Below are 15,751 nucleotides of genomic sequence, written 5' to 3'. Positions count from 1 at the left end.
TAGGAAAAAACATACTGATAGTTATAAGAATAATCATTTAAAAAAATCTATAATTATAACAAAATAGTATCCCTTTTATTTTTCAGGAAAGAAAAACCTTTGTATTGAACGAATATATTTTCCCTACAAAGGTCTTCTGTCAAACTCTTGCATCTTTTTCTGAGGCATCTGGTTTCATTCACCATCAGAACCAAGCCACCGCATTTAATGATCTGACAGGGAACAACAACTCCTTTATCACAGCTGAACTTGCAAAATTTTGGATGCAAAACTTCCAAGCACAAAACTGACTATATAACTAAAGCTTGTCTAAGACTTTGGCTCCAGATCAGTGACACCACAGATCACTGACCAGGACAATAAAATTTAACAAGCAAATATTCTTTAATTATCCTCTTCATTAAGACTTGTATTACCTAGATGTGCACACAGTGTATAATGTATCATGGAATCACACTTCCTTGCAGTACCATAAACCAGTATTTTGTTCTTAAACTTAATTTTTATTTTTTTAAATTCTTAAATAACTATAAGACACTTTGTATGGTAGAGTGTTGTGTCAATGATTCAATATCTGTTTATTCCCTCTCTTGTCACATTAACATCTTCAGATAACAAATAGCCTCCACAAGGGAGCACCACAAGGGAATATCCCCAAAGGAGGAATGATTTCTAAAAATGAAAATTTTCTGTGAGTTATTAGAGGAATCCCACATACATAATATTGTTCATTATTAAGAATGGGAAGTTCAAAGGATTCCTGCCTTTGAAAATTTTATCAGCTGTCTCTCTTGTCATACACAAGTGCACACCTAGCATTGCCAGATCTTCAGAAAAAAAAAATAAAAAAAGAAACAATTTTTAGTACTCCAGCACCTATAGCTGCTAAGAGGGCATAAGGATACACTTAAGTTGATCCAGTTGCAGGACTGGGAAAACTAAGTATTTTAATCCATTAAATTGTACATTCCAAACTTATACATTAATCTCAATAGGAAACACAAACACAGTGCAATATCTCATGGAAAAACTTATAGTATATTGTGCTAACAGCCACCGCCTGCCTTCTCTCTTTTTGTGTGTGTATGTGTGTGGGTGTACTTTATCCAGTTACACATGTCATTCCCCAGGAAAAAAACTCCATTGTGAAAAGAGTTCCTGCTTAATATCCTGATGAGTATTAGTATATGATTTTGTTTTTGTGGAGCTGACTAACATACTTCTAGTAAAGGCAATGAGCAGCACAATCTATTCAAAAGCTAAATTCTTATCATGCAAACCTTAGCAGTATGAGTGCACAAAAAAGTAGAAGGGTTTACAATTACTGCCCAGGCTGCCCTCAGCCTCAGAAGCAAGGTCAAACTTTTCAGCTTAGGCGTTTTTTTTGCACTCAATGGAGAGAGGGTAGGCTGTGTATGCACACATGGCTCATTACTGCTGCTCAGCTCTTCAAGCTGCCATAACTCGGGAGCATTTCGCTGTGTTCATACCCTTGCATACCTTCTAATTTTATTCCCATGACTAATTTCAGTAACAAGTTTAAAGTATGGCATAGGTATAAACATTGCATTGCTTTCCTCAAATCCAGAGGTTTCAGAATTGTCTGTGAGTCTTTCTGCTTATATTCTATTGACAGTAGTTTCTGCAATGGAGAAACTTTCTGCGGCACTCTGAGAAAGTAAATGCAGTTCATAAACAGCATGTATTACAACATGTATATCTATATCTATTCACCAATTGCTAGCCAGAGTCATAAATGGCCAAAGGACTTCTCCTTGATCAAAGTCAGAAATTCAAAGTAAGAGAATCTGAGAACTGAACTGAATTCCTAAGCCTGCTTTTTACTTGGCAGCATATTTTCCTTTCAAAGATGATTTAATTGTAGTGACATTAGTATCAATAAAATAGCAAGAGAAAGAAATGCAAGGAAACTGTGGGGTAGTAGAAGAAACAAATTGTAATATCATTTTTATGTTTTACAATCTTGAAACTAGCAGCAGTGGTAAATATGATTCAGGAATTCTTGGCTAAAATGATCCCTGCCTACAATTGAATTCTGAACAACCTGTGTGTGATTAAGAACATTCTGGCATATAATGAGGAACTGGTTCTTACTTACATTTCATTACTGCCTTTACTTCATAGACAGGCGTGAGAATCAAGCAGCCACCAAAATTCTCAGGAAGTGGATTAGAGGAGTCCCACACGTGTAAAGTATTGGAAAGTTTCACAATCCGGTTTCTGCTCTTAGGGATTTTCCATTCCGCAATCTCTTTCAGAGTGTATATCTGGTCATCTTCACACTCGTAGAATTTTCCTTCTTGTGAAAGGGGCAAAGTAAAGGAATGGGACTGGTTATTTCTGACCACGCCACAGTTCACTGCCATTGTTCCATCGATCTCTTCCACGGAGCTAAAGGTGATCTGCTCACCATGTTTGATGGTGAGGTTTGCCAATTTTATATCCTCAGGGCAATAGAAAGATGGATGGCCAAATCGTGTTGGCCCAATAGAGAATTTTCGTGTAATTTCTTCAACACTGAGGTATGGAGTTTTATCAGCTACAACCTTATAAAGACCTAAAGTGGAGAAGTTGAGTTATAAAAGGAAAAAAAAAAGTACAAAGCCATTTTATATTGTGAACGGTGGTCAGAGCATATTAAATAATTTGTGACTGATATAGTTTTGTTGCTAGAAGTGTGACTCTATAAAGATGAAATCAACTGTATGATACAAAATGTGAATTGCTAGAATTAGCCCTTTCTACTCTGCAACTTAAAAATTTCTGGCTTTTTTACATTCGTGATAAAAAGAAAAAAAGTTAGATTCTTTGCTACTGCAAAAATAAATAAATAAATAAATAGACAAATTATCTCAAATTCCTACCTGTCTTCTCAGGAAACCAGCCTTAAAGAAATAAATGTAGACACAGTATGAAGAAGAGAAATAGCAAGATGACCAGTGAAATGTATGATTAAGTTGCTCCCTAAAAATCTATCCTACCTGCACTTGCATATGCAGACTGGGTATTTCTAGACCAAATATGCTTAAAGAAACAGCATATGCATGCAAAATAACGCCTATAGAAGAGAATAAGCAAAAGAATTTGATTTTAGCACAACTGATAGCCCGGATGAGCAGGTGGAATAATTCACAGTTTGGCCACAGGAGCAGGGTGACTCTCCCGAGACAGTTAAAGTGCTGAAGTTCTGCAGTGGTGAAGCTGCATCCGGGCTTCACTAGCCCCTAGGGACATTATTATTTCATGTTAATCATGCCCCGTGGAGCTGTCTCATTAGGAGTCCACCCAGCCAGAGGAATGTGTACATATCTGTATTTGTGTGCATGTTTCCACAGAGGAAGATGAAGTAGACAGTTTAGTGGACTAAGCAGTGGGGCTTAGCAGAGCTGGGCGATTAAGCTGTCTCCTTCCCAGGGCACAGCGGTGTGATTGCTGCCTCGTGGAATTATACTGTAACTTTCCTGCATGATCATGGAGTCAGGCTCACTTCCTAGGGAGCGTAACTGAATGCAGAGGTTATTCCCAGGCCACGTTTGCAAGCCAGGGCAGCCACAACTGGTAGTTGCAGTGTCAAAGACAACCTCCTAGGGACATTCACAGTGTTTTTCTCCTTCCTCCCTTCCTTCCTCCCTTCCTTCCTTCCTTCCTTCCTTCCTTCCTTCCTTCCTTCCTTCCTTCCTTCCTCCCTCCCTCCCTCCCTCCCTCCCTCCCTCCCTCCCTCCCTCCCTCCCTCCCTCCCTCCCTTCCTTCCTTCCTTCCTTCCTTCCTTCCTTCCTTCCTTCCTTCCTTCCTTCCTTCCTTCCTTCCTTCCTTCCTTCCTTCCTTCCTTCCTTCCTTCCTTCCTTCCTTCCTTCCTTCCTTCCTTCCTTCCTTCCTTCCTTCCTTCCTTTTCCCCAAAAGCCAACCAGACAGACACCCCTAGGTGCTGCTGCTCCACATTTTTGCCTCCTATGGACCATAAAAGGGTACAGTATCCTTCCCCATAACCGAGGCACTGCTCAACAAATTAGGTTAGGAAATTGCTGTGGTTAAAAATAACCTCCAGATTTCTTATTTTCTCCCAGACCAGTTCCTTTTCACCTATACCACACAAACACAAGGTTTTATCAACACAGCGGAGGGGCCTGCACAGATGGGCTTCTTCAACTGGGGCTTCTTAAGATATATTCCTAAAACCAAGATGCATCAAACCATGCCTTCCACCATAACAGCCATGTTTTTGCAACAGAATCACTTTGATCCTAGATCCACTACAACAAAAACTGCTGCAGTCATATCATAGCTCTTGCACCTTTGTTGCTAGAAGATATACCATTAAGATTCTGTGCGCTGAAGAGCTTTTAATTGAGTTTAGCATCAGGTTGGTCATGGCTGGTTCTAGGTACCCCACGAGACCACTTGTAACTGTGGCAACAGCTCTGACCACACTTGTCAGCAGCCTGAACAGTAACCACCTTTTTGATTTACTGCTGAAATAGTAACTAGTTGTGCCTATGTAATTGCTTTCCACAATTTGGCGCCTCCATAGTTGTCTTCATGATAATTAGATGTTCCTATGTGAAATGAGAATGCTTGTGCAAATATATCCTCTACACATACATCCTCATGGCAGCAAGGAAAAGCCTCCAGATTTTAGCTAGGCTGCAGCAAAGCTGTGTGCATGAATGTAACTACACAGGCACAACTTAAACACTCTTTTTGTTCTCATCAGTCTGCTTAACATTTCTTACAGCTGTTTTTAGTATCATTATTAGCAAGCAAGCTAGTTTTCCCAGTCCTAATCATGAGAGCTGCCAATGCAGATCAAGATGAGCTTCGTTCATCAGCCTTTACAAAATATTAGTGAGAAGACCCTGATGACAAACCAAAGTGGAGGAAAGGAAAACATTCCCTGAACAATGTCCTGATGTCATGCTGGCAGTGCTGGGAGAAAGGCCATAGGAAAACTCTTCCTTAAAATGATGTATTCAAAGTACACATGATGTATCCCGAAAGCAATAACTATGTTTACCCATCCACCAGATAGAAGCACATGTGCTGCCTCTAGAAAACATCCAGAAGTTTGATAAAAAACCTCCGGAAGCCACATGAAAAAAAAAAAATTTGCATCTGAGACTATTTGGCAAGGAACAGGTATGAGAAACACTCCTTTCCTCTGGGAGTTTGACGCTAGACTTGGGCTCTACTGATTTCCCTGGGACAACTGAGCTGTTTGGAAGGCAGTAAATTTAGCAGCAAACTGATGAGCAGTCTGTGCTGGAAAGCAGCTTTCGTATGGAAGTACAATCATCAGGTCTCATACAAAACTAGACAATTGATCATCCCCTCAGGCCCAGGCAGACTGTTTTTGTCAGTGCAGGGAGCAGAAAATTTTTCCTCTCCCATCCTTCTGCTTTTCTTAGTTTCAGTAATAGAATGTTTGCATGGGCAAAGAATCATGCGGCCTTGCAGTGTGAGCTTCTCTGTTGATGAGGCCTAGGAATTAAAGGCACCTAAGAGCCACCTGTTTTTGCTTATGAGTATGTAAAGTTCCATATGTTTCTCTCTCTGCAGATAAGAGATGAATATGTAAAAAGTTACTCTGGCGTGATGGGTGAAAATTGCTGTGGTTCCTAACTAACTGTCAAAATCTGCCATGTGGTCTACCCACAAATACCCTCCTTGCTATGGTACTTTTATTTGTTTTTCATGGGGAAATGCTTTTAAAAGCTGTTTTCTGTAACTGTTCAGAACCTTCTTAAAGTCATTATGAATGAAATTACAAAATCAAATGATTTCCAAATCTAACATAATGAAGAATCCTCTGGACAAGGAGACATATGGTAAGTCTGAGATGCTAAAGTTTGGACATTTTGAGGTCAAACAAAAATATTTTTTTTTCTTCCATAAATCATAAAGTGGATGACTTAAATTTGCTTAGACTTTCCTAAGAGAAAAGACTGGATCTTTTCTCCGCTTGGGCATGTGAAAGCTAGAAATAGAGGGATAAAGTGAATCTGGCAAAAGTCCATCTGGCATATTTAGAGCTGGCATTATTGTTCACATAGATCTGCTTTCTAAGTATAATATGGTCTGCAACCAACCATTGACCAATGGTTTGGGGAAAAATATAGGAAAAATTATGCATACATAATAATGACATAAATGCACCTAGTGGCATTTCAGTAGCTAAAGTAATATGATAATTAGTCAGTCTCAAACCTAGCTTCCAGAAAATGCTCTAAACATTGATGTATGTAAATATAATGATGAGGAAAGAGGGGGCTGAGACACTGAAAAAAGTTATTTCTACTGGCATGGGAGAGAAAATAAGGCGTGAGGATCACCCATTTAGTCCTATGGCAAAGCATGGTTCTGGCGAACGCCTTTTCACAGAGTAACATGTGGTTCTTCTACTACTTACGTAGTTACAAAGCGTACCTCCCATTTTCAGTCTTAGAGTCCTGAAGGAGAGGACTGTCCTTTTCATTCTCTTTTTTTCTCCTCCCAGCCCCCTCGCCCAAGAAAAATAGAGAAAAACAGCAGTGAGCCTCACCTAGTATCTTTCAAGGAAAATAAAGCAGAAAAAACACTTGACCTACACTGACAGTTTTCAAAATAAAGCAGAAGAAAGGAAAGTGATTTCTCTTTTGCTGACTGCCCTCCCTCCTCTCCTTCCTCTGCTCCAGCATCATCCTCTTCCCATCTTCTCCCAAAGGCTGACCCTTTGCTGTCACCACTTTCTGTCCTTTTTCTTCTCCCCAGATTGATATCTTTTTTTCTGCACTACTTTCCCAGTCAGGGTCCACCATGCTGATATGAAGCTCAAAGTAAGAAAGCAGGCAAATCTTTGGAGCCTTTCGTCCCCTTCAGCTCCTTACCATCCCTCCTCAAGCGGTAAGCTTCATCACCCAAGAAGCAGTGTAATAGACATCACCTCTGCCTTAAGATTTCACTCTGGTAGCTCCAGCTGGGTTCCTTCAGGTCAGCAGTGTTTAATCTCGTAGAAGAAACCTTCTAGGGTCTAATCCCAGTTCTTCTACTTGTGTGCTGCATGGCTATGGACAGGTCTCCTGTCTTGTGGCTCATGAAAGCTGATATAGCTCAAAAGGACAACAGTGCTCAGCTATATGTTCGGGAGATCACATAGGAATGAGCAGCAACAACTGTCATAGGTCTGAGAAGGAAGGGAACCCAGCAAGGTTTTTCCAGAACAAGGACTATATAAAACAAAAGGACTATATAAAATAAAATAATTTGTCCTAGAACACAATTCAGGTGTATAAATGGCCTGTTTCTGCAAACTTGTTAGTAGTGAAAATTGTGTTTCAAAATTCTGTTAGATGCAGTTATTGAAGTGGCTAAAATAACAGCAGTTCTTCTTGTTTGTTTGTTTGCTTTTTGTTTTTTTTTTTTTGTGTGTGTGTGTTTTGGTTTTTGTTTGGTTGTTTTTTTTGGTCCAGTGTATAAACACAGAAAGAATAGCCTGACACTCTGAGGCATGGAAAAGAATGAATTATTAGTATGAGACTAAAATTAAGTAACATAGTGAACTTGCAGTTGCAGTGATTTCTCTAATGCGAAGGCTAGATTAGGCCTTTATGTAGAATCTGATTTGCCAGAGCAGAAAAAAAAAATGAATTCTGTAGATTGAAAATATGTTCAGAAAGACAAAGAGAAAAGCTTGTTTAAAGCCAATGAGCCCAGTTCTTCTCTCACAGAGATATTATCCCAGCGTAACCTAAGTAGAATTGTTGCTTACTTATGCCAGCATGCACATAGTGAAAAGATAAATGGGCCCATTTCATGGAAAGCATAACTCACAGTAAAGGAAATAATTGAAAATAACATTAAAACAAAAGATATCTTTACATCAGCATTGGCAAGAGAACACTCTAAGTAAAATGTAAATACAGTGCCAGAGTGCTACGGACACGATTTTTACTGAAGTCAGTCAGTGACAGTGTAAAAAAATCAACTCAATTCCGTTCTACACTTTGTTCTAGAGATGGGACAAGCCAACAACAAGACAGTATTATGTTTCATCCAGATCATAATTGCAAAAAAAGTTATTAAAGTATTAATAAAGTTATTAAAGTTAACAAAAACAGTTTTAATAAAGGGAGAAAGGTAAAAAAGTGGGGCAAATTATCCTTGTAAAGTACAGGCATTCTTTATCTAAGAAATAGACATGACAAAGTTTTATGATACTGAAAAGAGCGCAAGTGGATACATATACAGAGAGAGAAACAGAGACAATGGTGCTCTTTATTGGGCTGATAAAAAGTGATATTATAACCCTCTTCAGTGCTGCTCTTCAGTACTATCTATCGGTAGGACAATAACTTTAGCAAAATGAACCCTGAGTTTATACTTCCGGCGAAACAAGTTAGTGTAGAAATACCCAGGTTTCTAGAATACTAGTTGTGAAAGTTTGTAGGCATGCATGCAAACTGCAGTGCTTACACTGAATTTAAGACTGTGCTTGATAAGACAAATTGTGAGCCTGATCAGTTAAACGTCAACAAATCCAGAATCACCCAGCTGAAGCATTTGAAATGACAAGTCACTCTCTCCTAAAATTCAGGAGATGCAACATTAATAAATGTAGGATTACTTTTATCATTCAATTACATTGGATGTTTTAGGAATCTAGTGTTCAAACTTCTGCCAATCAAGAGTTTGAATATAACCTCCAATAGCGATGGAATAAATTTTAATAATAGCAAAGAAGCTTAGAATTCAAAAAAAAATGCAAAGTATCTGGACAGTTCAGAAAACAGCAGCCCTTTAATATCTCTAAATAGCCACAAATAATTAAAATATTTTTAATTGCTACATCTCAGCTCTATCAGTGCTTGAAAATGGCACGTACTCCGAAAAAAAAAATCTTTTTAACAAATGGCCATACAAATTTTCTGATTTACAGAATACGAGAATATGAAAGTAAAGTGAAGATCCACTGGGAAACAGAAAATGATGCAAGGGACTACTTCAGGGAGAAATCTATATTTTGAAGATGGAAAATGAAGACATAGCATAAGAAATTTTCCTTGGAATTCAGATGAAACAGTGAACTCCTATGTGTTTTTACATTTTATTTGGGTCCAGAAGTAGATCTTGCCTTCCTGTGCAAAAATGCTTGTAACAATTTGGACACTGGCATAATCTAAGCAATATATATGCACATGCATATGTCTTCATATTTACAGCAGGATATTAGAAGAACACCAATGAGCTTATGAAGTCAAGCAGTTATGCCAAGATACATGTCAAACATTAGCAGATATCCATATTGGTTTTCCCTGTGAAGACTTTTGATATAGCCTCCAATACGCATACACTGCAATACAGTGTTAATTAAATCTTTCTGTGCTATTTTCTTTTTCTGTAGGAGTGCTGCCTCATTCAGTGCACCAGTTAGACTGTGGTTTGGAACTGAATCAGAGTGAGGTAGTGAAAACCCTTGTGATCTTTCAGATCCCCATCTCATTTGCTGCAGAAGGTGCAGCAGAAGTGGGCAGCAAGTGTGACAGGGACTTGCAAGAAAATAATGATCTGGGAGTTCTCCACTATTTCCTACAGACCTTGACTATCGTCCTTGTACAGATAACCTTACTCTGACAGCTGCCTATGTCTGCATGTAATTTACTGTGTTAAAAAACCCACATCCCTCTCACCATGAAATCTCGTAATTTGGCATCCTGAAAACTGCTTCAGGGGCTGAAGTGCCATCACCTGCACCCTTTCCCTGGATATCCCATCTGTGAGCATCTCCTTGCTTCCCTCGGAGCAGCCATCCTGCCCAGATGCCATCCTCAAGTCCTGCCAGCTTCCTCCCTCAGCTCCAGTCCCTTCACCTGGAGGGTCCAGGACTCCCATCACCTCTCTTAGCATGGGAAATCCCATGCATACATATATATATATGTATATGTATTGTTTTGGGCGTAGGGAGTTGTAGTCCCTTTGGGAGGTAGATTCCCAGCTTTGCTTCCATTCCAGTCCCAGCTCTTTGCATATCAAGGCTTTATTCTTCTTCCCTGCTCCCAATTCTAAGTCAGATCTTAACAATTTTCTAATCTCATTTTCTTCCCCCATTCCTCCTGCCCTTAACATACACATACACACACAGAGTCCAGTGCTTCCCCCTCGGCAATTCAGTCACTTTCCTTTTCAAAACACACTGGGCCCTAATCATAAAAGAGCTCAGATGAAAGCGGAACTGAAAAATAAAATAAATGACATGTATGAGTTGCCAAAAATGCTTTTTTTTTGGTCAGCACTCCCTAACAAGGGCATATGAACAGAAAAAGACATGTCTTAAATATCAAGTCAATGCCAGAGGCCAAATTTCAAGTCCACACTCCAAATAATGACTGTCTTGGGACTCCTCTACAGAATAATCTGAACTTTTTTTCAGCAGAAAAAATTCAAAACATTTGCTTTCCCCTCATCTTATTTCCAGGCATGGACCAGCCACTTTGGCCATTTGAAATAAAAATAAAATAAAATAAAATAAAATAAAATAAAATAAAATAAAATAAAATAAAATAAAATAAAATAAACAAAGTATAACCAAGTACTTTAAATATTTTACATTCAGAATAGTAAAGTAATAATACATCAATATTAAATAAATTATAGTTTGAGCACCCAAGAGGTAAAACTTCAGCTCAAAGTTCACCAAAGTCTCAGCTAACTGAAAAGAGGGTTTCCTGACTCTTAAATTTGAGAGTTCTGAAGTGTAGAAAATATTACTACTTAAAATTTTAACAATCGTAAGTTCTATCCAGGCAGGAAAGAGAACGTAAGAGTTGAAATTTAAAAATGAGTTAATTGTGTCTCCTACAATCCAGTAAAATTGCATCCTTGACAGCTGAGCTGTAACCTCAGACAAATATCATTCGAGACAGCAAATCAATAAAATGAACAAAGGTGATTACTCAGGATTATTATTCCTCAAAAACACGTATTCATGAAATACAATACCAGGAAAATTCAGTGGTAATTCCACTTTGGCTGAAATCTGGCTATCTTCATCATTCTCACAGATGCTTGCTATGAGCTTATTAATTTTGAATCCAATAACTTTAATCACTTCTCCTGTTGACAGGCAGCATTCATTTCCAAACATTTCATAGATGGAGCCTGCAAAGAAATACAAAAGGAAAGAAAAGTGATATTCAGCTTTTCCCCCACTTCTTTCAAGAATCTTTGTCTCTTTGAAGGAAAGCAAAAATAATTTTAAAAAGCTGTATGAAATATATACTTATTCTTCAGCAAGTAAACTGATTTTCAGTTTCTTCCTTACTTTCACAAGCAAATCCATCTTGTGACTTCAGTGATCTCTAGATTAGCCCTCTATATGTATTGTTCTTAGACACATGTCTCCATACTGGCATAAAGAGCATTTCAGAGTTATTGCTTTGAAAGAGAACGACTCAAAGCATGGGACTGCCTGGGTCACCAAGGGCAGCTTCAGGAAAGCACGAGGCAATGAGACGAGGCAGGAAGGGTCCCTAGGCACAGCACGAGGCATAGCATATCCTACAGAAAACAACAGATTGCAACAAAAAGTAAAAAACACGGACCTTATGAGGTGCCCTGAGGGAGATCGGAAGATGTCAAAATGCAATCAAGATTTGAAATTTCTGCAGTAACAGGAAACCTCAAGAATGTACAAGAAATGCGAATGCTGATAACTTCTCAGTGGTAATCCTAGGAAGTGGCCCCTGCTCCATGCTGTGTCAGAAGAAAGCTCTCCTAGAAACTACTAGTTCTGCCCTGGCCAAAAAAAGGTTTCTCTGTTGTTTGCGAGGTTCAGAAGTTTAATTTTTAAGTATATGAACAAGACAACCCAACCATTTCAAAAATTTCCTCAATGAGACCTGGGATGCCATCTGACCCTACCAAACACTGTCCTTTTTTCTGGTCTAGCTGTGGCCAATCATCTCTGCAGTTTGAGAGGAGGAAGGAAAAATTAATAAATAAATGATAATAATGTGAAATCAAAACAAAAGCCAAGTTATGCAGAAGAAGGAAAATTCTCCCTGGCCCTTGCAAGAGATTAGCAAAAGCTTTGAGGCATGGGATTAATTAATTATATATAAAGAGAGTGCCGCAAACACATGGAGATTAAGTCTTCTTTCAATTCCATTTGTAGATAGCACTAAATTAAACACAGAAAGCCTCTCATCCCAAATGTGAACTTTAATGCCAGCATCAGTTCTTCTGATTTTGTGCAGTTCCTTCCACGAACTTATTAATCTCTTTCTGAAATGATTTTAAAGTATTCTACTTGGAATCTCAGCCCAGAACTTATTTCCATCATGGCAAGAAATCTTTTTCTCATTTTCACTGCTAATTTTTAGCTGTGTGTATTTGTTCATTCTACTACTAACATTCATCTGCTTGGAAACATTTTTCTTTTCTCATTTTCATTTCTCCCTTCCCCAGACTATTTACAAGACTAATTTTGTTCCTTCTTTAATATGTGTAAGTAACTGAGGAGGGAATGCAGGGAGGATGGGGTCAAACTCTTCTGCGAGGTGGCCAGTGACAGGGCAAGGGGTAATGGGCATAAATTAAAATACAGGAAGTTCCATCTTCATGTGAGAGAGAACTTCTATTCTGTGAGGGTGACAGAGCCCTGGAACAGGCTGCCAAGAGAGGTCGTGGAGTCTACTGTTCTGGAGATCTTCAAAACCTGCCTGAATGCCACCCTGTGCCACGTGCTCTAGGTCTGCCTGGTTGAGCAGGGGGGTTGGACTAGATGGTCTCTAGAGGTCCCTTCCAACCTCACCCATTCTGTGATTTTGTGATTTTTGACAAAAGCCTAAAAGAAGCAAGTCTGAAAAGAAAAGCATTTCACCTAAGATCATTTTTCTTTCCTTTTTTTTCTAGTAGACCTTCTTGCATCTTCTTCAAAGCCTCAGTGGAGCATCACACAGGCAACAGGTTTGTGTCAAGATAGGAAGATGAATAACAGTAACATTGAGGAACTGATTAAGTTTACTCTCTTGTGAAATAATGTTCAGGTAATCTTTCTGTTGCCTCTGGATTTCTCTTACAATCATCGAAATGGGCACCAGAAATCCCTTGAGGAAGACAGGCAGTGATATAGCTTTCACCACAATTCAGGGGGACTCTAAACAAAAAGTCACGTGCCAAATGCTATTGGCAGGCTGAAAGCTGCAACACTGATGGGCTTCCCTGTTGTGACTTCCACACAGGACCAAGGGGACTAGTGAATTTGGACTCTAAACTCTCCCAGCAGTATTAGGTATTAACAACACCCAAGTAAAAGAATGGGCTGCTTATGCAGCCTTTCAGCTGTTACTAAGCAGAAAACCAGGAGAGCTACTCACCTTTAACTATAAAAGAACAATCTGCTTTTCTTACTGTGAGTGCACTACATAGTTGTTTGCTCTCCCTTTAGCCCCTGAGCAATTCAACATTGACTAACTCAGCTGTCTTCACTGGATATTGCTGCAGCTCCCATCAGCAGCCTGGCTGCTGCTCTAATAAACACATGAGGAATTATCATGGCTCTCATTGCTTTAGTTGAGCTCCATAGGATATTTTATGACAGTCTGTAAAGTATATGTGCAATAGTTATTTCATATTAGAGTGAGGGAGGAAGAAGGACTGAGCAGCCGTGAAGAGGGTGATATTCCTTTGTGCTGAAGTACTTCTCTTCTTACACCAGGCACAGAACAGACATCACAGGCAACTGTGGTATTAATTAGACAGAGTGAATCCCAGCGTGATGGACTCTGCATCATAGAAACAAGGAAAGATGAGCAAAGCATTCCAATATTCTTGCCCTCCAGATGAGTATTTGCAAAATGAATTCAAAATGGTAGCTCATTGCTTCTTAATTTTTTTTTTTTGGTTCATTGCAGATTTACAGCTGGCTTCTCCAAATTGCCTCATTTTAAAATAGAGTCCTAGAAACTATTTACCACCTGAAAGTAACTACCCTGACTGATTATGGCTTGAGGCACACATCCTTTCATTTTCACTAGACAGTCTTTTGCAAGCCTTCCACTAGATCCAGTAGAGACCTGTTGTCTTGCATCTTCATGCGAGACAGTGCTGATCTGTAAGAAAAGAGACATTCAGGCTTCCAATGGCCTCACTGGCTTTGGGTAACTTTCAAATACAGTAGCGACATGAGTAGAAAAAAACTAAGAAATGTCCTGATGGGAGGAATGGAGCCTTTTAGAGGCCGAGCACTTCCAAAAAATCGTATTATTGAAAATGGAACCACTGCTTCGGTCTGTATCTGCAGCAGCGTGGCGCCATCAAGAAATAAAAAGGAGAGTCAGAAAAGGGCCTTATTTCTGACTGTGGTTGGTTCTGAAGGACTTATTACTTTCATTTGATTTGCTTTTCCTCAGGAACAATAGGTTAACTGTAAATTGTACCACAGAGAGTTTGACAAGTCCTATGCTCCACCACAAAATAGAAGGTGTAAGTGGAGCTAGCAAAAAAAAGTGAAAAAAGGTGTCAGTTTTTAACAGGTCTGGGACTAAAGAACCAATCTGACAATATCCATGAAAAGAGACTAGCTTTGCCTAACACTCAAAAATAGATGACTGAACAAACCCAAAATTATCCTGTGACAAAGAAATCAGAATTTGCAAAACATTATAAGAAATAAATAAAATGATCTACAGGGGGTGAAAGGTGGCCGGGCACTGTAGAGATGGCAGAGAATCTAAAACACTTCAAGAAAACAGTCAAATACAGAAGAAAGGAGAAATCTGCACTCATAAAACAGATAAAGTACCTGAGGCAGATAAGCATATGGAGTTCAAGCTGGAGTCTACAAAAAGCATTACACGGAGCTGCAGGCTCTGTTGCAAACATTAAGGCCCAAGATACTGCATTCAGAAAAAGATGGATTATAAATGCCAAACTGCAAGTTGCTAAAAAAATGTGCACCGAATAGACATACAGGGTTCTTGTAGCACTCCAACTCTCAGGGTCTTTCATTAGAAGAAAATATAACATTGCTGCAGAAATCAAATGGATCATATATCTAAAAGCATCAGTTCTGGGGGAAAAAAAAAGTGATACTAAAATTAAGACTTAAAAAGACACAACTTTGAATAAGAAAAAATCAAGAATTACAGGAGGTGAGTGTCCTACCATCGAGGAAATAAACTGACGGTGGGTACAAGCAAAGATATTGCTTTGTACTAATATCAAGGGAAGAGAACATGTTCTTTAATCTGAAAAGGAAAAAGAAATAAAAGCTTTTTTTGGCGTCATCAGGAAAGGAAAGAGAATTAAGCAGTTAGGAAGTATGTTTTAAGTCTCTCAAGGGATAGGAAAGCTCTTAACAGAACAGAATTGGAGAGTGCCCAAGCGCATCAGGATTCATGGTCAGAAGAAAGTACCTTTCATTCTAAAAGACAACCCAGAAGAGGAGCTGGTTAGACAGCTTGTATAAACACAGAGTAACTGCTACTTTTTCCATCAATTAGCAAAGTAAGTCAAAGATCAACCAAAAGCAACTTATCTTTATTAATGTTCATATATATGACCAGATAGGTAGATAGATGTATATATATGAATATACGCTCATAGGTAGATGTCTATCAACATATATGTATGTCCTTTCAACCCAATTAATACGAGTTCATGGGCCTTGTTTATCTCAAGGTCTCTCCTCCTTTATCAGATTCATTAGGAACAGACCAAGAGGTAAAAAGATTACAAGGGTCAGAGGTTGGGAGGAGGA

General features: G+C 38.9%; 1 protein-coding gene across 1 annotated transcript in view; it reads right to left on the bottom strand.

Annotated features, from left to right (window-relative positions):
* The window catches only part of THEMIS (thymocyte selection associated), an 81,488-nt gene that overhangs the window by 55,049 nt on the left and 10,688 nt on the right, over window positions 1–15,751 (bottom strand). The window contains exons 2-3 of the mRNA XM_088530320.1: window positions 10,990–11,148; window positions 2,120–2,578 (exon numbers count right to left, since the gene is read on the bottom strand). Coding sequence (XP_088386446.1) covers window positions 2,120–2,578; window positions 10,990–11,148 — 618 coding nt within the window. The remainder of the gene's footprint in view (window positions 1–2,119; window positions 2,579–10,989; window positions 11,149–15,751) is intronic.

The sequence above is a fragment of the Tinamus guttatus genome, unplaced genomic scaffold (assembly GCF_059628265.1).
Source record: "Tinamus guttatus ecotype Peru unplaced genomic scaffold, ASM5962826v1 Tinamus_guttatus_pri_ptg000366l, whole genome shotgun sequence".
Classification (NCBI taxonomy): domain Eukaryota; kingdom Metazoa; phylum Chordata; class Aves; order Tinamiformes; family Tinamidae; genus Tinamus; species Tinamus guttatus.
Note: the sequence above shows the minus strand (reverse complement) of the source record. Positions and strands in the feature narration are given on the sequence as shown.